Source organism: Pleurodeles waltl, chromosome 1_1 (genome assembly GCF_031143425.1).
Source record: "Pleurodeles waltl isolate 20211129_DDA chromosome 1_1, aPleWal1.hap1.20221129, whole genome shotgun sequence".
NCBI lineage: Eukaryota > Metazoa > Chordata > Amphibia > Caudata > Salamandridae > Pleurodeles > Pleurodeles waltl.
In genome coordinates, this window is record NC_090436.1 from 435,847,107 (window position 1) to 435,872,556 (window position 25,450).

Sequence of the window (25,450 nt, forward strand, 5' to 3'; positions counted from 1 at the left end):
ATTGCAACCTATTGTATTCCACAGTGTTTGCACTACTTTCTGACTGTTTTACTTACCTGATTTGGTTTGTTGTGTATATTTTGTGTATTTTACTTACCTGCTAAGGGACCTTGGGCCAGATGTAGCAAAATAAAAAATTGCGACTCGCATTTTGCGAGTTGATGCGACTCGCAAAATGCGAGTCGCAATATGTAATGGCAGAAAAAAAAACGATCCGATTTTGCGACTCGCAGCCGGACTCGCAACGCAGTGTGCGAGTCCGCAAATTGCGAGGTTGCTTTTTGCGAGTGTGCAAAAAACGAACTCGCAATTAGCGAGTAGGTGTCGCAAATTGCGATTTCCTTGAAAATTGCTTGCAGGTGCAGCAGAACACTCCAGAAATCACACCAGAACACTCTGGAAACACTTCCTGGCACATGATGATGACATCACAGCCAGGAAGTTTACAAATACACCTGGGAGGAGGGAGGACCACACCCTTTTATAACTGCCAGTCTTCACACAGAAAAAAAAACAGCAGCTGCCATGGAGGAAACCCCAAGAAAGAGGAAGCTCAAATTTTCTGAGAGGGAGCTGGAGGTGCTGACAGAGGAATGCTGTCAGCACCATGATGAGCTTTTTGGGAGAGCAGCCCTCAATGTCCCTGAGGCCACAAAAAAACTACTCTGGCAAGACATTCAGGATAAAATCAATTCCCTGGGTGTGAGCCACAGGACAATCGAGGACATTAAGAAGAGGTGGTATGACCTCCGCTCCCGGGCCAAGGAGAGGGTGGCAGAAAGGCTCCGGGAGATGAGAGGCACAGGAGGGGGACCATCATCTGTGCCACCACCCACACCCCTGGAAGAAAGGGTGGAAGGAACATTGGACCAGGAGGCAGTGTGTGGATTTGGGGACCTGGACACCTCAGAGCCCGGCACATCAACCGGTGAGTACCATGTGATAAGCCTGTACCCCTATCAATGCCATACCCCCACCCACCATGTACACAGGTGCATGCACAACCAAAATAGCTCCATTTCAGGGTAGAAATTGCCAGAATGATGCATTATGGGAAATGTAGTCAAATAGGCACTTCATAGGCAAATGTTTATTAGGATGTGTGCAATAGATAGTAGACACTGACAGTCTGTTCCCCATGTCCCACAGGTCTCCAGCAAGACACCCCCAACACCGCAAGCACCCAGGCCCAGGAGGACACCCCAGGACCCGCCAGCACCCCCACCTGCACGGTCAGCAGCATCCCTGCAGTAGCAACACCTGCTGCAACAATCACGCCAGAAGCTGCCCCAGCAACAGGCAGGGAGGACACAGGTGGGAGCACAGGGCAGCCACCGCTGCGCAGGCATCGCAGGACAAGACCATCTGGGCTGCAGTCTGCATCCGGGATACTTCCTCCAACCACCAGTGAGGCACATCTGCTGCGTGGTCAGCGCCTGCAGAACAGAATTTTGGGCAGGATCAGTGGTGTGCTGCACCGCTTTGTGCGAAACAACCATGCAAGCATGCAGCACCTCAACAGACGCATGGACATGATGTGCCAGAACACTGGGGACCTTGCCATTAGGGAACTGGTGGGAGGACTGCTGGCCCAGGCAGAGGCTGGGCGGCGCAGAGATCGGCAGATAATGCACCGACTGGACAGGATGGCCACATCCATCGGCAGGCTCGCCATTATTACAACAGGCCTGTCGAGGAGGACAGTTGGGCTGCAAGTAGAGATGGGCCATTTTGCTGGGGATGTTGCCAGGGGCCTGGGACGTCTCACCCACATAATCGAACTTATGGAGACACGGGAAATTTCGAGGGCCACAGGGGAAACACCCAAAGACAATGAGGAGGGCTCAACAGTGAGCAGTGTCTCTGCCACTGACAGCAGGGTGCTCAGGAGTGGTAGGCAGAGCACCACGGACGCAGCAGGGACCAGCCAGGCTGGCAGGAGGGGCAGGAGATCATAGATAACACCCAGGACCATTAAATGTGGCACATGGCGTTAATGTGCCACATGACTGGTTGGCATTTTCCTGCCCATGGACAATTTCGACTTGTATATAGTTTCTTAATTACAGTAATAAAACAGTTATTTTTGTTCCACTTAACAAATGGAGTTTTTGGTCAATAGGTGAGTATGGTGGGAGTTGACACGTACCGTCCAAAATATTGTGTTGCAATGTGGTCCCGTCTCAGTCTGCCTTGATTAGCTATACTCCTATCCCCATGATGGCGATGTGGTTGTTCTTGCTCTTCATCATCCGGATCTGGGTCTGCAGGGGTGAGAGGTAGCCCACGTCGGGTGGCTATGTTGTGGAGGATGGCGCATGCGACCACAATTTTGAAAGCGGTAATGGGGGTGTATTGGAGGGCGCCTCCACTGCGGTGGAGGCATCTGAATCTTGCCTTCAGGAGTCCAAAGGTGCGCTCTATCAGGTTCCTGGTCCTCTTATGCGCACTGTTGTATTGCCTCTCTGATTCAGTGCTGGGTGTTAAAAACGGAGTCATGATCCAAGGCCTGAGAGCATAGGCACTGTCACCTGTTGGGCACAAAAGTACACTGTTAGGAAGTCCAGATAGTCGTGCACAGTGACCTGTGTGTATGTCTGCAAGTGTCTATGGCTCTACCTAGGAGGTAACCGTCTCCGAATTCCCCACGTTCCAGGCGTTGATGTATCCCACTATGCCTAAAAATGTATGAGTCATGGGTACTGCCTGGAAACTTAGCTACGATGTCCGTGATGACATAATGGGCATCACAAACAACCTGTATGTTGAGTGAGTGGGTACACTCTCTGTTGCGGAAAATGTGTTCCAGATTTGCAGGGGGGCATATTTGAATGTGTGTCCCATCTACACACCCTATGACATGGGGAAAGTGGGCAATCCTGTAAAAGTCCAGCTTGGTGCTGTTCATTTCTGCCTCATTCCTTGGTAAGTATATGAAGTGAGACATGTGCATGACTAAGGCATCTAGGAAGGCCCTGAGGAACCTTGACACTGCACTTTGGGATACCCCACCTGCCACAGCAATGACCCCCTGATAGCTCCCTGAGGCTAAGAGGTGCAGTGAGCATAGTACTTGCATATGCGTAGGAATGGCGCAGCCACGCAGAGTCTGGTGTTCTAGCTGTGGTTTGAGTAAATCTACTAATTCTAGAATGGCTGCGCTGCTAAGGCGGTATTTGTCATAGATCTCCTCTTCAGTTTGCTGAAAAAGAGTCTGCCTGGTTCTATATATCTTCTCCAGTCTGTGGCCCCTCCTCCTCCTCTGCTGGGCTGCGTAGACTCTCCTCCTCACTGCTATCAGGTATATCTCCGCCATCTTGAGTAACCCAGATGGCTTCTGGGTCCCCTTTTGTACTTTGGTAATGGTTACCACCTGCTCTGAGTTAGTGGTAAATGGGACATGCAAACTGGGCTTTTTGCGACTAGTCGCAATTTGCGAGTTGCAATTGCATAAGGTTTGCGACTCGCAAATTGCGACTTGCTATTTGCGGGTCGCAAAATGGGGTCGCAACGGATGCGACTCGCAAACGGGTCCCATCGCTTTTTGCGAGTCGGAAATGGGCTTTTTGCATCCCATTTCCGATTTTGCACTGTCGCAAATTGCGATTCTGCCCGTTTGCGAGTCGCAAACCTTTGCTACATCTGGCCCTATATCCTCTGAGATATTTTTGGCACATTGTCACTAAAATAGAGTACCTTTATTTTGAGTAACTATGAGTATTGTCTTTCTTATGATATAGGGGGTCATTCCGACCCTCGGGGACCGCGGAAGCACCGCCAACAGGCTGGCGGTGCTTCCTGGGCCATTCTGACCGCGGCGGTAAAGCCGCGGTCAGAAAAGGGGAACCGGCGATTTCCCGCCGGTTTTCCCCTGGCCCAGGGAATCCTCCATGGCGGCGCTGCTTGCAGCGCCGCCATGGGGATTCCGACCCCCTTCCCGCCAGGAACAGGATGGCGGGAACGGGTGTCGTGGGGCCCCTGCGGTGCGGTCATTCGGTGGTTCCCGCCAGGGTCAGAATGACCCTCATAGTACCTATATGATATAAGTGGTATTGCATGAGCTTTGCATGTCTCCTGGTTCAGCCTTGGCTGCTCTGCTATAGCTACCTCTATCAGCCTAAGCTGCTAGAACACTACTACTCTACTAATAAGGGATAACTGGACCTGGCACAAGGTGTAAGTACCATTGGTGCCCACTGTAAGCCAGGCCAGCCTCCTACACTTGCCAGCTGTGGTATCCCACGCAGCGGAAGTCTCACTGATTTAAAAGCATCGGGCGGTGTGGTGTGATGTAGAGGGCGGGCCTCCTGTCTGCGGTGCAGTCTAGGTCCTGTAGGCGGTGCCTGGACCCATGCTGCCCCGAGGTCCTTGCTAGCCCTGGCAGGTAGGGTTAGAATAATGTCTCTTTCTATGCTTGGCATTTGTAAGAATCTTCTCTATGTGATGAAGATGCAAAGGGTGTTTGCAAGACTCAGCAAAGAGTGGTTGCTTTCATAGTCAACGTGGCAGTACAACAAATGAATTTGGAAAGGAGAGGATTAGAAGAGTGATAATCAGTATTTGGAGGTGGAAAACACTGCTTACTCCTGCACTGTCTTGTAATAGCAGTGGTAGATACTAGTTGATGATAAACCTCAGTTGTGGTGCCTTATTTTGCACAAGAGATTGGAGGGCTCATCCAGGTGGCGTCAACAGTCAGGAGTACCTCCGTCCTTAAATAGTTATGCTCATCTATGTGTCCATAGCCAGTGGACCACAGACAACTGAAGTTATAAACACTATCTAGCCCCAGCATCAGCAGGGTATCAACAGAATGCATGTAAAGACTAATCTCCTGAGTTTAATTAGAATATGCAATAGGATGTAAATTGAGAGGGCACGTTTCACATAACTCGTGATTTGAAAATATTGAAAGTTAGAAATGTACCTTTTTTAAAAAAAATTATCATCATTTTTAGATTTGATTTATATAGTACAGTCATTTCAGGCAAAATAGAAAATAGTCGCATCTTCTTATTACTTATGCATAATTTGTTTAACATGTTTTTTACAGTATACTTAAATAATTAGGCTGTTTGCTTTTCTTTTAATACATTCGGTCTAATGTTGCTCACTCCAGCAGTTTGAGTAAGAGTTGAGAGGATTTCCAGGGCATAGTTGTGGCCCTTTCAGCTAACAAGATCGATAAATCTTGTTGCAACCTTATCTTATTTAGTTTTGGGTACGTAGTCAATAAGGAGCATTCCACATGTCTCATATCAGTTCTTTCAGATGTTCAGGACATGTCCTCTTGTACCTCAGTCCAAAACTGCTTCAGCCCTCCACGAACCCACATCATGTTTTTAAACCCTATAGGTATGCTATGACACCTGGGACATTCCGATGGAATTCCTGGATAAATCTTATTGATGTTGTGTAGTGTGAGATATACCCTGTGCAACATATTGAATTGCATGCATTGGAAGAGGACATTGCAGAAAATATTCTGCAGGTATTCTAATACCCTCTACCATTCTTTGTGATTGAAAATGAGGCCTGTTTCTGCTCCCCATTTGTCTCTATTTGGTTGCTGGGTCACCCAAGAGTGTTCTTAAATGGCATTAAATAGCCATGTGATCATCTTGCAGCGTGCAGTGTGTGTTGTCTGCATTAGCACATGTGTTTATGGCCATGCACAGTCAGTACTCAACTGTTCCTTGATTATGTAGGGTTCTGCTGTATAATAGAAATTTACCCCTCTGTATACGTACAGCATGGATGTCAATCAATCAAACATTTATAGAGAGCTGCAAATCACCCATGAGGTGCTGGAGCTGTATGCTGCTGGGTGGAGGAATGATCATTTGAACATCCAGGTCTTTAGTACTCTTCTGAAATGCTGTAGTGACGGTAAAGTCTTGAGGTGCAGGGGGAGGTTGTTCCAGGCCTTGACTGCCAGGTGCGAGAAGGAGTGTCCTCTGCTGTTGGCTCAATGGATCTGTGAGGTGTCTGCGAGGGAGAGGGAAGCTGATTGGAGGTGTCTGGTTGGTTGGTGGAAGGTCAGGCATTTGTTGATTTATGCTGGTCCTTTGTTGTGCAGGGCCTTGTAGGCGTGAATCAGCATCTTGAACTGGCATCTGTTCTGAATGGGGAGCCAGTGTCATTTTTTGAGATGGGGTGTGATGTGGATCCTTCTGGGGAGGTTGAGTATGAGTCTTGCTGCTAAGGTTTGTATTGTCTAGTGTTTCTTCAGGAGGATTCCTACGTAGAGCGTGTTTCCGCAGACCAGTCTGCTGGTGATGAGGGCCAGTGTAGCGGGCCTTCTGGTGGCCTCTGGAGCCACCTGAAGATCTTGTGGAGCATGCAAAGGGTGTGGAAGCAGGCGGATGAGACTGCATTGACTTGATTTTTCATAGCTAGTTTGCTATCCTGGATGATGCCGAGGTTGCGGTATGGTCTGTTGGGGTGGTGGGTTGTGCTGAGCTCTGCAGGCCACCATGTGTCACTCCATGCGAGGTGTTGTTCCCAAAGATAAGGACTTCTGTTTTTTCAGTGTAGAGTTTGAGACAGTAGTCCTTCATCCAGTCCACTACATTCATCATGCATCTGTGGAAGTTAGCTTTTGTGGTGGAGGGCTCTTCAGACAGTGAGAAGGATGAGCTGTGTGTCTTCAGCTTAGGAGATGATGTTGAGTATGTGTGATCTGACGGTGATGGCCAGGGGGATCATTTAGGTGTTGGAAGGTTAAGTTGAGGGACGATCCTTGATGGAGGTGTTCATGACCGTCCTGAGCTCATTGTTGATTGTCTTGCTTCCGAGGTTGAAGACGTGGTGGAGTCAAGGGTCTATCAATGCTCCCAAGTGTACGGAGTTCATGATGGAAATAGTGTCTTGCATGGTGAGAAGTTCCCAATGGGTGAGAAGGTGTTCAGGGTTCGTGTTTGTGCATGAGAGCTGCTGTCTGTGGCAGAGGGTTGGCATTTGAAGTTTTCATAGATAGCTGAGATCTTGTCATGGAAGTCCACAAGGTTGTCGCACAGTTCCTGGGAGGGAGTGATGTCGTTCTTTGTGGCTGCGGGATTGGTGGACTCCTAAGTGAGGGCGAAGGGTTCTTTGCTGTTGTTTGTGCTGGCTTTGATGCGGTCTGCTAGTGCGTTCTTCTTGGTTTCTTTCAGGAGGTGGTGGTACAGGTTGAAGGCGGTCCTGAAGGTGGTGCGGTCTTCGTTTTTGTTTTTGCTAAAACGCCACTTCCTTTTAAGTTGTCAGCAGTTGCATAAGGGGGAGTGCAGTTCCTCAGTGAACCAGCTTGCTCTTTTGCTTGGTTCTTAGACCTTGGCTGTCTTGGCTGGGTCAATGGTGCCAGCGCATTCTGTGATCCACTGGGAGAAGCTCTTTGCTGCTTGTACATGGTTGTGGTAGAGTGGGAGGTGGAGGTGGAGAGTGTCATTTCACTAGTCTTCTGATACCTTTTTCTAGTTTCTTCACATGGATCTGGGGTGCACGGTGCCAGGGTATGTGGGTCTGGAGATGGTAAAGTGTACTCTATGGTGGTTGGACCAGGTGAGTGGTATGGATGTACCTGACTCTATCGCTGAAGGTGAAGATAGGGTTGAGCATGTGTCCTGCGATGTGGGTAGGGTCAGTGATGAGCTGCTTCACCCCGACGTTGCTCAAGCTTTCCCGGAGGTTGGTAGAGTTGTCGTTGCTTTTAATCTATTCAACCTCTGCCATGCTTACACCAATTTAGCTTTTACTATTTCATCCAGTGAGAAGATCACTTCTTCTTTAGTTCTTGACTTAAATCAGGTGTTTTGCCTCTTAGAATTACATCCATCTGAGAACAAGATGTCTTCTGCAGTGTAAATATGGTCTAGATCAGGAGCTTGACAGAATAATGTAGAAAAAAGGATAATCATTTTTATGCCTGATTACGAAGTCCTAACCCCTACTCAGTGTGCATCATGTGGAAAGCAGTAGCGTCTTGCAAGGCCACCCCATCTAGGGTTGAGACATAGTGTACCCCTACTTTATGTAGGGACCAGTGACCTATCTCCCTTCATATATGTTCTTAAATAAATCACCTTGAGGAAGCCCACTGGGGGGGTCAGAAGTTGGTGTGCCATGTGTAGCGGAGCACAATGTCTGCCTGTAATGCCCCTTTTTTTAAATCAAAAGAAAACAAAACATTTTAGTAGATGACAAAGCTTATTTTTTAATCATTGAAGTGACACTACTAATTTCTGTGAGCAATCTAGACATATTGAATCATTTATTTATAGGTCTTTGTGCAGAAGTCCATATGTTTTGCCTGTTACTTAAAGTTTAGACATGTATATAACTTATTAGCATATATATATATATGTATATATTTATATATCAGTATATTTCTCCATACTGTGCCCAGAAAACAGAAACACACTCTTGTTCAGGCCATTTATTAATTTAAGGCAGGAACAAATCCAATACTTTCATGGCACTTCATTTTTTCCTGCTTTTTTCTCCACCTAATGCATTTCGGACTTCCAGAGCCCTTGTTCACAGTTGAGTGTGAGGCAAACCAACAATGCTGTTGCACATTATTACTAATTATATTTACTCCTGCCTCCTAGTGGGCTCCCAATACCAGAGCATGCTGGATTTTGTAGTGCCTCAAAAACGATTCTTGCCCTCCGGTGGGTTAATTTACAGCAGTTCTCCTCTCCCTCTGGTGGGGTTTCATATATTGTGCAGGAATTGTTCCAATAAAAGTCTTTAGCCCTGCATGAGCGCTCCGTTGTGGCTGTGTCAAGTTCCAAGCCCACGGACCCATCTGGGAGAATTGACTGAAAGGGAAATATCGAAAGAAAATGAGAGGGAGAGCAAGGGAGTTTTTTAGTCTATGATGTCTCATATACTTAGAATAATTTATTTGTTTCTAATTTAAAATAAAAAATATATTTTTTTTAAATATGATATTATTTAAAAAAAATTGAAATGAGTCCAGCTGGACTGGAACTCACAAGCTCAGTATAAATGTCTGAAGTATGAAGGTCTGTTTTTATTTTTATTTTTTTGTTAGCCCCTTAAGGGCTTCCACGTGGTCCCCATATATTTTTTTAAACGTCCTTTACGGGCTACATGGCACTGCAGGGGAAGCCTTAAGGCTTCCCTCACAGCACCGTTGCTTCAGCAAGCATGGAGCTACTTTGGCAGCAGCTCTCTGCTTGCTGAAGCATTTAGGGACAGAGTGGAAACTTCTGATTTTCACTGCGGGACCTGCTTTACAGGTCCTGCTGTCAAAACCCAAGTGTTTGCTGTGGCTTGGCTGCAGCTGCAGAGCTGCAGCTAAGCCACAACAAACTGCTGTTTCCCGGGTGTGGGCACCCTGGGACATAGCAGGAGCCAGCCCTGGGGGCGGGGTGGCGGTCCCAAGGGCAATCCGTGGCTCCTCAAGGGGGGCTGGGTGCCCCCCCTTCAACTAGGACATAGCCCCGGGGTGTGGTGGTCCCTGGGGCATGGGGGTCCCAAAGGGACCCCTTTTCTTTTTTAAAATATTTACCCTGGGGGTGGTGGTCCCCGGGGCAGCAGGAGGTGGGGATCGGGCCCTGCATATTTTAGAAGGAAAGCCCTGGGGAGGTGGCGGTCCCCAGGGCAGCAGGGAGGCTGCAGGACCCCCGCATAGATAAAAGAAAAGCCCTGGGGAGGTGGCGGTCCTCGGGGGGGGGGGACTGTGGGCCCCTACGCATAGATACAAATGAAAGCCCTGGGGAGGTGGTGGTCTCCAGGGCAGGGAGGGCGTGGGCCCTCCTACATAGATAAAAAGGAAAGCCCTGGGGAGGTGGTGGTCTTGAAGGCAGGGGGGGCTGTGGGCCCTCCTGGATAAAAAGGAAAGCCCTGGGGAGGAGGGGGTCTCCAGGGCAGCCGGGGTGGGGTGAGGGTGGGTGGCTGGTGGGGCATGTACCCCCTGCATATAAAAAACTGAAAGCTCCGGGGAGGTGGTGGTTTTTATGCCCCTGGGACCTGGCCCACCCAGGGGCCTATAAAAAAAACAAGTGCGGGAGCCTGCACTTGTTTTAAAAAAAACGTTTAACTGAAATTTGCGAATATTGAGAACTTGTGGCAAACAAATAATTTAAAAAATGTTTTTGGGCTCTGGGGTGGTTCCTCTGGGACCCCCCCCACCCACCAATGCTAAGGGGTCAGTGGCCTCTTTTCTGTTTTTCTACTCTTTTGCTGGGAACACTTCCTGGTTTGAAGTGTTGGCAGCCACTCAGAGCTGTGCATTTCCCTGCACAAGCTCGTCTTTGTTCGCGAATATTTTGTGGCCAGACATATATACAAATTTGAATTTCTCTAAATTTTGCAAAGGTTGTCTGGGATATATTTAGCAAACAAACAGTTATTTATTTGCAGTCATAAATCTTAAATTCACCTAGTCAATTGATTGGTACTTAAGAAGGGAGGATCAGCCACCCACGGCCCTCAACAGAACACAGTCCAAAACTTGAAAGATTTCCTTTAATCACTTCAATAATTTCTCAAAGAGCAACATTCACAAAATATTGTTTTTGCTTCGTCTGTGCTTCATTTATGCCACGACTGTCCATAGGTCCACTTGCCAACGCATGTTTCATCTACAAATTTGTGACAATTGACATCTTCATGGCTAGAATAAGTACAATATGAACTATTTATAAAAGTCCATTGCTATAGTACATCCTGATTCTCCACATCAGTTAACCAACCATGTGGATATTATAAAAGAGGAACTGTGAAGGTTAAGCATACTCCAAGACAATATCTAGTCAACGAAACAAGGAAATTCTTCACAAGTTTGCTCCTAATCATGACACTACACCAATTAAAACCTATAATCTCAAACAGGTGTGATATAAATAAGAATACCAACTTATTTGTGTGAGGTCAGTATAAGTGTAATTAAGTCTTCTCAATGTCTCATTATGTCTTTTAAGTCCTTGGTAGGTCTGAGTATGGTATGACCAAATGCAGGAAATCTTAAGACAAAAAGGGTAGTCAAGTTCTTAGCATTTATGCTAGCCGCAGAGATAATATAGTGGAGTAATTAATCTAGATATTGGTACTGACCAGTCAATGGTACTTTCACAGTTTTGAGTGACTGGTTGTTGTAAACAAATAGGAAAAGATTTTATAGTATAGTGTTTCAGTAATACATCCTAGTAACATTTGCAGCATGGAACCCTGTCAGTCAAGGCCTGGAACAACCTCCCTCTGGTCCTCAGGGCTGCACCGTCAATCCAGCGATTCAGAAGGGAACTAAAGACCTAGATGTTTGAATGATCATTCCTCCATGCAGCAGCATGCAGCTCCAACGCCTCAAGACCCTCACGGGTGATTTGCCGCGCTCTATAAATGTTTCATTGATTGATTGAGAACAAAGTAACAGGCTTGTTTGTTGGATGTAGTGTAACAGATTTTAAACATTTTGCTGGCAGGACTAATGCCCTCACTGAAAGTATGGCATCCAGTCTGTCAATACAGTGGTCGGATGTACTTTGCCGTGGAGAACGACCGCCATACTTAAGAAATCTCCACCTGGCAGAGATCTCTTTATCTTCAGCAGAACTGCTGTTTGGCAGCTCTGTTGATTGTTTAATGTCCCCACTTACCAAAGTTTTTTGTTCTTTTTAAAAAAAAGTCCCAGTGCAGCCGTTTGTTATTGAAAAAGAAGAAATGGCACACTAGGACTTTTCTCCCACCATGTAGTAGTCAGGAAAACGTTATAGCAAAACATCTGCCCTAAATAGGATTGTTGGTCTGAATACTTTGACCAGAGGTCAAATATCTAATGTGCCCTAAGTCAAAGGTTCCACTGGCTGAGCCAGCATTGACTCCACTGGCTGAAGTAGGAGAACTGTAGAAACAGAAATGCGCACTCAGATACTCCCCGTCTTTTCACTGTGAATTCTGAAGGGGCTTCTTGCATACACTCCAATGGCTTTCTTTGTCCTAGTTCACACTGCCTTATACCTACCCGCCCCTGTTCTCGTGTATTTTTATTCTATGTGACAGATAAACATGCTTTGTGAAGGAAATGTGTGCAGACGTATGTAAGAATGTGCTGTGCTTTAGCATCTGACCATATTTCTGAAGAAGTGCATTGAAAGGACATGATTTAGCATAGATTTTCTTAATGAAGATCTAAATCAATGATAATCATTTTTTTTTATAAATCATAAAAATTGCTTATAGAAATTAATTGATGTACATTATTTACAATATAAAGCCTTGCTTTGATTTTGCAACATATGTTTAAAATGAGATTGGTTTGTTTCAGTTGTAAGCACCTTCTCAGTACGATGTCAAAGGAGGATGATGGAATCACATTGGAGAATCAACTCACTGCGTCACCATCAGAGGTAATGTTATACTGTATTGTATTGTAACTATATTTATATAGCTCCTGGATCCCCTAACAAAGGGATAAAGAGCTTTACGGTGAGAAGCCCAGTATTACGGAAGGTTAGGAATTATTTAAGTAGTTATTGGAATTAGTCTTGTGCTCCTAGGAAACCATTTCGTGTATTTACTCCAGTTTCTCCGTGATTAAATTAATATGAGTTATGTGTAATCATTCGCAGAGGCTATAGTAGTTCTTGCAAATAGTTTTTGGAATGAATAGATAGGCTAGAGGAGATTAGGAATTGCTAGGTTGCAGGAATATGGTTTCAAAGAAGGAAACATTGTGATCTATAAAACTAGGTGTAGACAATTTGGGGAAAATAATAAGATTACACGAGACAAGCATGTGACTTAGAGTAGGCTACACTCAGAGAGAAGAGACGTGCAGGGAAAAGGAGATAAGGAGAGGGTCATTTGAAGGAAAGAAAGGAGCGGGAACAATTGAAAGGTTGTTGATTTCCTCATGATGCTAAGTCCCTGCCTTCATGTTGGTACCCGCACATAACATCTGTCCCAGACTGATGCTTCTGTTGTCTACCCCTTTGTGGTAGTCTCCTCCACAATGCTCTTTTCCTCTTCACCTATGCTGGTACCCACTCTTGCAATTTAAGTTCTAGACTCGTGGAAAAAATCTTCCAACATTTGTCCCGTGCCAAAATCCTCCTCCACGGCCTCCATGCTGGTATTCTCTACTTTGAGGAGTACTCTTTTACTACTCCCATGATGGGATTCACTCAGAACGCTGTACCCTCATGCGAGTCATCATCGTCCCCGCATCATAGCGACACATCCAGATTTCTCAAGCCTTTCTTCTTACCTCCATCTTAAGTTCTGTACCGCTGCCCTTTTGTACCTCTCCAAGGACAGTGATGCCCTGTTTCCCACCACTATCCACCCCCTTATATGAGTTGAGTCCTCCGTCGGCTTGACTCCCCTTTACCTACCCCTTTGCAGACCCCCTCCTTCTAATAACAGTTCCCAACCCTTCCCTAACCCGCTTTATAGAAATGTTTCTTCAGCCCAGCCAGGAACAACTGTCTTAATAGGCTCAAATGAATCCTTCATTCAAAACATGTAACAAGTCCAGTCAGATCTACTATGGATGAACAAAATAAAATATGTGGGCAGCAACATTACTCATTGACACTGCATCCTTAAACTGAACACATAATTGTTATTGGAGAGCACGCACCAAAAATGCTCTTTGTTGATGTGTTGCGATCCCTCGACCCCATTGCCCCCCCCTTATGACATATTTATGAGCATGATTGCCTCAAACGCACATGGCATTTCTCCAGCGATAGGAAAACATGAGCATGAGATATTCAGCAGTTACAGTTACAAGCCCTTTAACAGCCTAAATTCATGTTACTTTGGGGGATACCTTCCAGGAACAATGTAATAAATCAGTTAGATTGCTCTGGAAGCCACCTAGCCACATTACCCCCCTGACTCCAATTCAGACGCCTTGCCTGAATGTAATAGGGCACAAGCCCCCTGCTGAAAACCTTCAGCCGAGTTCCCACCTGAGTGTTCCATTAGGTGTAAGTATCCAAACCTTAAGAATGGCAATTCTTGTATTGACATGAATAGAGAATCAGGATTTCATTGTAGAAACTAAGGCTGGCATTATGCATAAGCCCTTTAATTGCCACTCCTGCAGCACCTTTAAGAACAATAAAACAATCAAGAACTGCAATCTTAACAATCCATGAATAACACTGTTATAGAATGTTCCTCTTCTTTTAAATGCGAAACTGCAAAGCATCCCAACTCCTGACTTCTATCCCTACCAGGTACACCCATCTTCTTCCCTCTTCATTACTGAGAATCTAGAACAAGAAAATAACATTTGAAACCAACATCATGTACCATTAAAAATGCACAGGTTTATGACAAACAATGCATCAAATTGAAAATATCTTATAACTCGTGTACCCCAGATATATATATTTTTTAAGAGGGAGAGCAATCAGGGAGGGATAATGCTAGCCTCAATGGCTTTAATGAAATCCTGATTCTCTATTCATGTTAATTCGAGAATCGCCATTTCATTCATTACAAGACGGCTACCATTTTGCATGTTGAAAGCCCTTGAACAGCACCTTTGACATGTGCTCAATAGGTCTAGAGTAATTTTGTGCAAATGTATAATACCTTCCAATGTTCCACCAGACCAACAGGCCTTTCTAGCCATAGCTCTCCTTAAAGAATGGGTTTTAAACCTTTCCACACTTGCGCCAGCTTTCCCCACAATATCTTGAATCCACCTTACAGACATGGTGGAACTCACAGCTTTAAAAAGCTTTACGTACAACATAAACAATTGATCTCGCAGCCACTCCTATTCTCCTGATCACTAAACTCACACTCTTTGAAACACTCCACCACACATACTTTCCTGCATTCGTCAAACTTCAGATAAAAAATTGAAGTAGACATCCTCTTTGACCTTTTCCAAATTCAAAATACACACCATCTGGACTAAATGTTCTTTTACTTACCTCCAAAAACGTAACATCCAAAACTCTTCTGCAAGACACTAATCATAACAAAGTCGCCAGTTTGTGCGTAAAAGTTTTCAAATTTCATTATTTGTTCACTGACCAATTCTGAAATCATCTCAGAACCAAATATACATCCTACAATATCTCATATCTAGTGTGATGTGGTCTCCTAAGCCTCATGCTTTTCATAACTCTCCAAACTAAAACATTACATCCTACAGACCTTCCACCAACATGCATATGACCTGCCAAAACTGCTGATCTATAATAGTTAATTTTACAATAACTTAGACCTCTCTCAAATTGCTGAACTAAAAAATTCACCACTTCTACCACAGGAGCCTCCACGGGATCCAAACTCCTTTCCACGCACCAATGTACCCAAATGTTCCATATTCCTTTGTACCTAAATCTTCCGGGGCCCAACACTCCTCGAGCAAGTCTTAAGCCCCTTGCAAAAGCCCTTGGAAAACTCCATGTATCCTGACATCTTCCAATCAACGAGGTTCAGTGTTGTGCTCAGTATCAACAGATGTTCTTCCCCTTCTCCATTTCTCAGGAAACCCTCTTCGACCTGAATCAACAACAGAACCTCATATGCCAACTCCATAACTGTTGGGAACCACGCCAGAGACATTCAAAAATGTGTTATCAGCACCAATAGAGATCTCTCTCTTCTCGACCTTCAAACACACCCTCTGAATCATTGCAAAGGTTGGAAAAGCATAACCTCTCATCTCCGACCAATTCTGTTGGAAAGCATCTACTGCAGGTGCACCTGGTTTTGTTAACCATGTGAAGTACTTGTTTATTTGAAACATCAACTTGCTCACAAACAGATCTGCCTCAAAAGGATGCCAAAGTCAATCTATTCTCTTGAAACAGGTTCGATCCAGCTTCCAATCATGTAGTTTGTCAAATACCTTGAATTCAAATCCCCTGGAAAATATGCTGCTCCCATATTTATCCTGTGTTCCAAACTAAAAAAACGAATTGTCTTCACATTGTCCCACAAACTGCAAGATCTTCTTCCCCTAAGTGGTTTATGTAAGACACAGCTGACACATTGTCCATAGTCATCAAAACTATCTGTCCCTGTAACACTTCTTTGAAGCTCTCCAATGCAAACAACGATGCTGTCAATTCCAACAGTTTATGTGCTGGCTCTTCACCAAATCTGACCATGTGTCACCTGTTTCCTGCTCTCCCAACCTAGCTCCCCAACCAGTCAAACTGGCATCTGTCTCTAGCACAAAATCTGGCGCACCAACTAAAATTACTTGCCCGTTCCATGCCTTCAAATTATGCAGCCACCAGCACAACCTTTCCTTTGCCTCCTGATTCAACACAACCTTGTTGCCTTACCAAAAGCCCTTCTTTAATGCTTCTGCTTTCACTCTTTGTAAAGCACTAGGAAAATCGCCTGGATTGATAATGAAAATAACCCTGTTATTCTTGCCAAGTAATTTAACGTTAAACTCTTCTTCTTCAATATATGCAAACCTCTTTCTTTATTATCTTTGTTGTCTGTTTCAGTACGAACATCACTCTCACTGTATCTCCCTGGAATCCCAAAAATTCCACCTTCTTAGACTGAGACATAATGTACTTTTCTTTGTTGAGCCTCTTCACCACCTTCAATTGAGCTACTAACTCCTCAACAACCTGTGACATTATCAGTATGTCGTCTACATAAACACTCATACGAAATCCTCTTTCTATCAGATGAACTGCCACAGCTCTCATCACCTTTGTAAAACGTCATGGTGCTGAAGACATACCAAATGGGAAACATAAAAGTAGTACAACTGAGTCCTCCACCTGAATTTCAAAGACCTCTGGTTTCTTCCCTCCATCAGAACCGTAAAATAAGCATACTTCACATCTAATTTTACTTACCAATCTTTTTCCAAAAGCATATCTCTCAAAAGATGAATTCCCTCCATCTTGAATTGCCTGTAGACCAGAAACCGATCTAGAAACCTTAAATTTATCACAGGTCTCCATACTTTGTTCTTTTTTCCACCAAAAATAAAGTGCTCACAAACCCTTTTAAATATTCTTTCACTGGACATATAGCTTCCTTTTGCAACATTGCCTCTGTTTCTCCACCATCCCCTAGCTTTTGATCCTGTGTCATGCACAATTCTCTCTGTTCTTTTACCTGAACAAGTACTTCTACAAACTCTATCTCAAACCCATGGATAGTTTTTACTACCCATGGATCTTCAGTTATACGCCTCCAATCAGCACTTCTAGGGTGATTTTAACTAACACTTTTGAAGAACAACCCAAATCACTTTTTCCTGATACAAATCAAAAATTTATTTGTCATACATCTTCTCTACTCCTTGTATGATGTCTCTATGAACATTCATGAACTTGTCATCTGACAAATCGTGCATGTCGCTAAGGACACCTTTGCTCTGCATGCCACTATGAACATCAACCTTTATCATAGAGTTTAATCTATCTTTCTTCCTTTTTATTCAAATGTCTTTTCTCTACATGTTTTGTTTCCCTCAGCCTTTTTCCCTGTTTTACACTTTTCTCAGCCACTTTGTCCAATAAGGATCAGCACCCCTCCCCAAATCCTCAATCCTTTGTTTTCCTTACCATCACCACTCATATCCACTACCTCCTTAACAGAAGTTCTAACTTCCTTCTGAATTAATTACTTAATACTATCTTCACTTATCCTGCTTTCTGCCAACTACTTCCCAACACTGCCATCATTTGATGCCATCCTACGCTTCAATATTATAACCTCTCCTAAATAAACCAACCTCCCTGTAAACAGCTCTCTGAATAGCTGCTGACCATTGCTAACAAATTAAGCTTTGAAAGCACAAGCGTGCTGTGCATGCACTTCCTTGCTAACTAGCCCAAACAAATATAGCCACCAAATCACATGATATTTGTGTGTCTTTTATGTGTAACGAAACATCGAGAGCTCCTTCCAATGTTAGCGCTCGGCAAGGAAATGCTACAGTAAATGTTGTGACCACACGCTGCTTCACATACAATTTATCAATCAATCAATATATTTATAGAGCGCACTACATACCCGTTAGGGTTTCAAGGCGCTGAGGGGAGGGGGGGGGAGCTGCTACTGGTCGAAGAGCCAGGTCTTGAGGAGTCTTCTGAAGGTGAGTAGGTCCTGGGTTAGTCGCAGGTTGGTTGGGAGAGTGTTCCATGTCTTGGCAGCGAGGTAGGAGAAGGATCTGCCTCCGGATGTCTTTCGGTGGATGCGGGGGACGGTGGCGAGTGCGAGGTCTGCAGAGCGGAGTTGTCGGGTGGGGGTGTAGAAGTTGAGTCTGTTGTTGAGGTAAGCCGGTCCGGTGTTGTGGAGTGCTTTGTGTGCGTGGGTGAGAAGCTTGAATGTGATCCTCTTGTCAACGGGGAGCCAGTGGAGGTCTCTTAGGTGGGGGGTGATGTGGTTGCGGCTAGGTACGTTGAGGATCAGTCGGGTGGAGGCGTTTTGGATGCGTTGGAGGCGCAGCAGGTGTTTTGTCGGGATGCCTGTGTATAGTGTGTTGCCGTAGTCTAGCCTGCTGCTGACGAGGGCCTGTGTTACTGTTTTTCTAGTGTCTGTTGGGATCCACTTGTAGATCCTGCGGAGCATGCGGAGAGTGTTGTAGCAGGAGGAGGAGACTGCGTTGACCTGTTTTGACATGGAGAGGGAGGAGTCGAGGATGAAGCCCAGATTGCGTGAGTGGTCGGTCGGTGTTGGTGGGGTTCCTAGTGATGTTGGCCACCAGGAGTCATCCCAGGCGGAGGGGTTGAGTCCGAGGATGAGGACCTCCGTCTTGTCCGAGTTCAGTTTCAGGCGGCTGATTCTCATCCATTCGGCAATGGCCTGCATTCCCTTGGGGAGGTTGGACTTGGCGGTGTGCGGGTCCTTGGTGAGGGAGAGGATGAGCTGGGTGTCGTCGGCATAGGAGATGATGTTGAGATTGTATTGGCGGGCTACTTGGGCGAGGGGTGCCATGTAGATGTTGAATAATGTTGGGCTGAGGGATGAGCCCTGGGGTACGCCGCAGATGATTTTGGTGGCTTTGGAGCGGAAGGGGGGAGGCGGACTCTCTGGGTTCTGTCGGAGAGGAAGGATGTAGTCCACTCGAGGGCTTTCTCTTGTAATCCGGCTTCTAGGAGGCGGGTTCTCAGAGTGTGATGGCAGACCGTGTCGAAGGCGGCTGATAGGTCCGGGAGGATGAGGGCTGATGTTTTGCCGTTGCCCATTTGGCGTCTGATGTCGTCTCGGTGCTGTGATTTTGTCGGAAGCCAGACTGGGAGGGGTCCAGGATGTTGTTGTTTTCGAGGTGGCGAGTCAGTTGTGCGTTGACGATTTTCTCGACGCACAACTGAGTTTAAACAAAGGCGCACAGTCACCAATGCCAAACTAAACGTTTCCCTGTGCTGGACTACTCAGCAGTGACCGCGCTGCCTTGCCCACCCTTCTTAACACGGGTGCGTGGGCACCGAGCCAAAAATCAAACTGTTCCCTGCACTCCTCGTTTGGTCAGAGCCGGCATCACAAATTGGATGTGTAGTCACCATAGCCTCTGCGTTTTCGAATGCGTGCCTCGCATTTATGGGACGCGCGAACTCAGCAGACCAAAAGCACCACACGCGGTTTCAAATGCCTGACCATTTCATCGGGTGAATCCCTCAAAAGCCTGCAGTATTAAGACCATTACCACTCCATGCCCTAAATACTGTGCCATATGGAAAGAAATGTAACCTTACAAAAATAAATGCCTTAGTCTGTCTTTCCCAAGCACAAGTGCAGAAAACTATATTACAAAACACTCCTAATTTATTGAACTCCAACTAACATCTCTCGTACTGCTTTTATAAATTAGAAGCTTGTTTGAATAAAAGTAACACACTTTCACACTCTGAACTTCCAGTAAAATAGCAGAACATATTTAAAGATGCATATCTGAACAGGAGCAGCATTTATAAGGGGAGGATCATTCTGTTACTGTGCCATTTTTGGATTGTTAAGATTCCAGTTCTGGATTGTTTCATTGTTGTGGAAAGTTCTTTAGAGGTGCTGCAGGAGTGGCAATTAAAAGGTTTATGCATAATGGTAGCCTCAGGTCTTGTAATGAAATCCCCACCTGATATGTCTGCTGGCCCTTAGCTGGTGATCTAAAATCTGCATCATTAGTACAAAGAGATTCAAACCTGGTGCAGTATATAAGGTTGCTAGCCAGTTCCCAGAATAGAGGTACCGCCAGCTCCACTCAAATGTACACACATATTCAGCAGATTCAAACTAATCATGCAAAGGTTTATAGACAAAGATATTGGTGGTCATTCTGACCCTGGCGGTCTTTGACCGCCAGGGCGGAGGACCGCGGGAGCACCGCCGACAGGCCGGCGGTGCTCCAATGGGGATTCCGACCGCGGCGGTAAAGCCGCGGTCGGACCGGCACCACTGGCGGGGTCCCGCCAGTGTACCGCGGCCCCATTGAATCCTCCGCGGCGGCGCAGCTTGCTGCACCGCCGCGGGGATTCCGACCCCCCCTACCGCCATCCAGATCCCGGCGGTCGGACCGCCGAGATCCGGATGGCGGTAGGGGGGGTCGCGGGGCCCCTGGGGGCCCCTGCAGTGCCCATGCCACTGGCATGGGCATTGCAGGGGCCCCCGTAAGAGGGCCCCTACATGTATTTCACTGTCTGCTGCGCAGACAGTGAAATACGCGACGGGTGCAACTGCACCCGTCGCACAGCTTCCACTCCGCCGGCTCGATTCCGAGCCGGCTTCATCGTGGAAGCCTCTTTCCCGCTGGGCTGGCTGGCGGTCTGAAGGCGACCGCCCGCCAGCCCAGCGGGAAAGTCAGAATTACCGCCGCGGTCTTTCGACCGCGGAACGGTAACCTGACGGCGGGATTTTGGCGGGCGGCCTCCGCCGCCCGCCAAGGTCAGAATGAGGGCCATTGTATATTAAATGACAAGCCTACTGCTGCCTCAAGAATTCTCTAACATTAAGCCTGGCCATTACTTACTGTGGAAGTGGATCCTGTGAAAGAGCATGGTGAAAAGTTAGCCCCAGTGTCATCCTAATGAATTTGGGGGCTCAAGCAAGAAAGATTTTTGTACAGCATCCGATTGGCTTATAGAGCAATCGGACTCAATGAACTGATCTGACAGGTCAGTGTGTAGGCTGTTTTTTTGGCTGTTTGTTGACCTGTTTTATGGTCTGATATGATGGATTTTACTGTTCATTTTCCTGGTATTAAAAAAATAATCGCCTGCAGCATACTCAAATCCATGAGGTCTTCCATACTTTGCAAAACACTTATACATATTGGGCCTGATTCTAACTTTGGAGGACGGTGTTAAACCGTCCCAAAAGTGGCGGATATAGCACCTACCGTATTACGAGTTCCATAGGATATAATGGACTCGTAATACGGTAGGTGGTATATCCGCCACTTTTGGGACGGTTTAACACCGTCCTCCAAAGTTAGAATCAGGCCCATTGTCTTTAAAAGTTCTACCTGACCTAGTTTGCAAAGATTGGCCACTTTTTGGCTATCTAATTCACTATAGGAGGCCACTTTTATTTTGGCGCTCTGGCCAGTTCCTGCTTCCGTCCGTCCCTGTTTTGGTGGCCCTGCATGAAACAACTTTGAATTTTTTTACCCATTTGCTAATTCAAAACTTATAATCATTTGCGGCTCATGGCAAGCAGAAGGGGCGGGCCGGCATGCAGGGGGGAGGGGGTAATAAAAATGAAAAATAATTTTTAAAAAACACCTCCACTGCTGCCGCCTCACTGCTTCATCCGCTCCTCTGCTGCAGGCACAGACTCCCAACCTGCCCTGCGGCCAATCCTGACAATGCTCAAAGCAGCGTCAGGATTTGCTGGGAGCGCCCTGCCAGGGTGCTCCCAGGCAGACTAGGAGCCTTTGTAGGCTCTTTCCAGCCCGGCAACTGTGTTGCTGGGCTGGAGAGAGCCTTCTGCGCATGTGTGTTTGGCTGGCCCGAGATGGCCGGCCAGACATACATGCGCACCGAGGGGAGTGCTGTGCACGTCACAGCCTGTGGCCCGCCCTGGTAAAAGGTTTGCAGCTGCTGCAGCTGGCAGGGGGGGCGATGCTCCTCTGACCTAACGGAGGAGCTGCCTCTGCTTATAATGCCAAATGGTACCGAATTATAAATTAAAGATTGAGATACACAAATGCGCTGAAGCGAGTGAGAGAGAAAATTCACTTTCCCAGGTGCCTCTTGGAAGGTGTGGCCCCTGGGCATTTGCCACTTTGCCAACAACTTAAAACATTTCGAGTTAGTCAGAGGAGCAGTGTGGTCAAAAGTGCAAACGTTCCTTTCACTCATCTCCTATTCAAACAGATTTACTGAAAGCTCACAATGCAAAAAGCACTTCAGGAACTTGTTTCTTCGTAGAGTAAATACACAAGCTGTTATATAAATTATCATGGATAATTGCCATATTTCGGGTAATAAAATACATACATTTCTATAGTATTACCAGAGAATGAAGCCTAGATTAGGAGCTGAATTTATTAATTTAAATTTATTATTTTTAGTGGACTTTTGCAAAGCTCGAACAACAATAAATGTGTATTTGAAAACATATCGTCAATGTGTTTGCTCCTTAATTTGCCTTAATTTGAGCTCACAAGTATGTCTCTCTTAAGATGGCTGTCATTGCAGGTACTAAATTATACAAAAAATGATGGATGAAATGATTAAACCAATCTCAGCCACTGGTAATTACCCAGGCTGTATCCCAGCCCATTGTTTTTTTGCATACCACACCACCTTAGTTTGGACCTAGCCAGATGCAAATCAGTCTTGACCCTGCTCCAGTGTGAAACGCCCAACCAGGCCAGGTCCTCCATGACCCAGAACACGAGCTACCCAGGACCGGTTTTGCCCTAGTAAGGGCTCATCGGTCAAGTACAGCTTGGTTCCAGTGACACAGTGTGCACAGGACCCACGTTTGGGCATACTCATTCCACTTAGGGAGACACACTACAGTATACAAAAAGTGATAGATTGAATGTTTGAATGAATCTCAGGCACTGGTAATTACCCAAAGCCACATCCCAGTCCATTGTTCCCATTGGAGCACGGTCATGTCTGATTTGCACATCGCTGGGTCCAAACTGAAGTGGCATGGTGTGCAAAACTCAAGGGACTGGGATGTGGCCCGAATAGTTACCAATGGCTGAAAAGCATTCCATCCATTTAAGTTTCAGACCCAACTACAGAAACTGCCTTCATTCCTGCCACGGATTACATCCACATGATCTGAACAGAGGATATATGACAGCCCTCATCCTACTGAATCTGTGTGCAGCATTTTACATGGTCTCCCACCCCATACTCATCTGGTGTCTACACAACATCGGAATCCAAGGAAACACACTCTGGTGGATCTGCTCCTGGAAGGATTCAGGCAGTCAACCTGCACCGTACACCTCGGACATCTATGACCTCATTCTCGGAGTTCCGCAAGGATCCACCCTGAACCTCTTGAATGTGTGCATGATGCCTCTAGCTGGCTTCTGCTCTCACAACATCATCGTCCTTTCCTACGCCAATGACACTTAACTTATTCTCTCCCTCACTGACAGGACATCTAGTACCCGGATCAAGTTCAGTGCCTGCATGACTGATATTGCCCACTTATGAAGACCAGTTGTCTGAAGCTGAACACTGAAAAGACCAAAATTTTGATCTTCAGGAAGAGCACTTCACAGTGGGACTCCACCTGATGGCCAGGAGAGCTAGGTTGGTCGCCTACCCCCACCACCCATGCCAAGAACGTCGGATTGTCATTGACAGCAAACTCAGCATGACTGACCAAGTCATCACTGCCTCGTTCTTCCATACTCTAAAGATGCTTAAGATTTCCAGTTTGTTGCCAATCAGCACACTGGAAAACCATCATGTAGGCCCTCATCACAAGCAAGCTGGAGTAATGGGTCTCTTGAGTGTGTGAGTACGAGACATGGATGAGTTCATACGGGGTTAGGGTGCCCTCTGGCACTAAACTGGATGAAGTGCATTTTTGGATTTGAAAGCAACTGAAAGTGAAATTCCAATTAGCATGCCTGTCTTTTATTTGCAGGTATCAACTCTGAGTTATATACAACAACCATATATTTTTTGCATCTACACATCCTAAAGTTTTTGCCGCTGGGTAAACAACTTTTCCTCACCATGATTAGGTGGACCAGGAATGCAAAAAACATTGCATTTGCCAGATTTTTAGGAATTTTATTTCCAAAATTCTGTAATGCTGTTCAGATTTCCTCATTCAGAAACATGTCCCTATCAAGACTTGATACACATCTGTGTTCCACTGTGTCTCCTGAGTTTATGTGTGTCAGACATGGTTATCTTTAATGGGGTTGAGCAGGAATCCACACACTAGACACTGCAAAATATGAGGTCAGGTGGCACCTAGGGAAACTTATGAATCCAATACATTTATTAAAACTAGAGATTCTAGGGTGGTGTGGCTTCCTCTGTGCTAGCCACCCCCCTTTACAAATATCCTGGTTTAAAATACTGCAACAACCCAAAAGTCGCCCAAATTTTAAGTTTCTTTTGTGCGCTTTCCATAGTCATGTCTTGGGCCTTTACTGTCCTTAGTTACAGTCCCACCCACAATTCTTGGTTACTGTTTTCAGTGGAAGAAGTAGGGAAAACCAGGATAATAGGACATTTGCTATTATGACTTGATTTTTTTTTATCTCTTTCACTTTGTCTTGTAAGTTGGTGTCCGCAAAACACTTTGAATAAACCTCACCATCACCTAGCATGATAGGTAATCAATACATGGAAGTGGTACACAAGGCCTCTATTCCAAAACTCAAATTCATGGATTTATAGCTTTGATTGACCTCATATATGTATGTGCTAGATGTTGTATTATCAAGTTTAGTTTAGTTTAGTTTAAGGTATTTGTAAAGCGCATGGCTACCCGGAGGCCTACCAGCGCTAATTCGGACCACTACAGACCAGGGAAGGGTTAGACTCTAAATAGCATAGTTTTCAATGATCTGCGGAAGGAGAGTTTGTAACTGGTCAGACAGAGGTCAGGGGGGAGGGAGTTCCATAGTTTGGCTCCCAGAAAGGCCATGACCTCCCGCTCTTTTTATTGTAGGAAGCCTGACTAGAGCAGCCATTGACGATCTGAGAGCCCTGAGAGGGGTATAAAGGCAACAACTGATCTTAATAGGGAGGGCCCTCTGTGGTGCAATGCCCTGTGTACAAGATAAAGCGCTTTGAACTTTATTTGTTTTTTCCACCGGCAGCCAGTGGAGAGAGAAAATGGCCGCTTTAGTAGATTGATGTCTGGGAATATTCAAAAGGAGCCGAGCCAAGGCATTCTGAACCACCTGGAGTCTTCTAATCACATACTTAGGCGAGCTAAGGTACAACACATTGCCATAGTCTAGCTGTGAGAGAATCAGAGCCTGGACTATTCGTTTTTTTGCTATGAATGGTATAATTTTAAAGACTTTCCTTAACAGTCTAAGAAGACTAAAGCAGGT

At 45.8% G+C, this 25,450-nt stretch overlaps 1 protein-coding gene across 1 annotated transcript in view; it reads left to right on the forward strand.

The window, feature by feature from the left end:
* The window catches only part of LOC138284946 (baculoviral IAP repeat-containing protein 1-like), a 579,119-nt gene that overhangs the window by 234,867 nt on the left and 318,802 nt on the right, over positions 1-25,450 (forward strand). Inside the window, exon 9 of the mRNA XM_069224297.1 lies at positions 12,275-12,356. Coding sequence (XP_069080398.1) covers positions 12,275-12,356 — 82 coding nt within the window. The remainder of the gene's footprint in view (positions 1-12,274; positions 12,357-25,450) is intronic.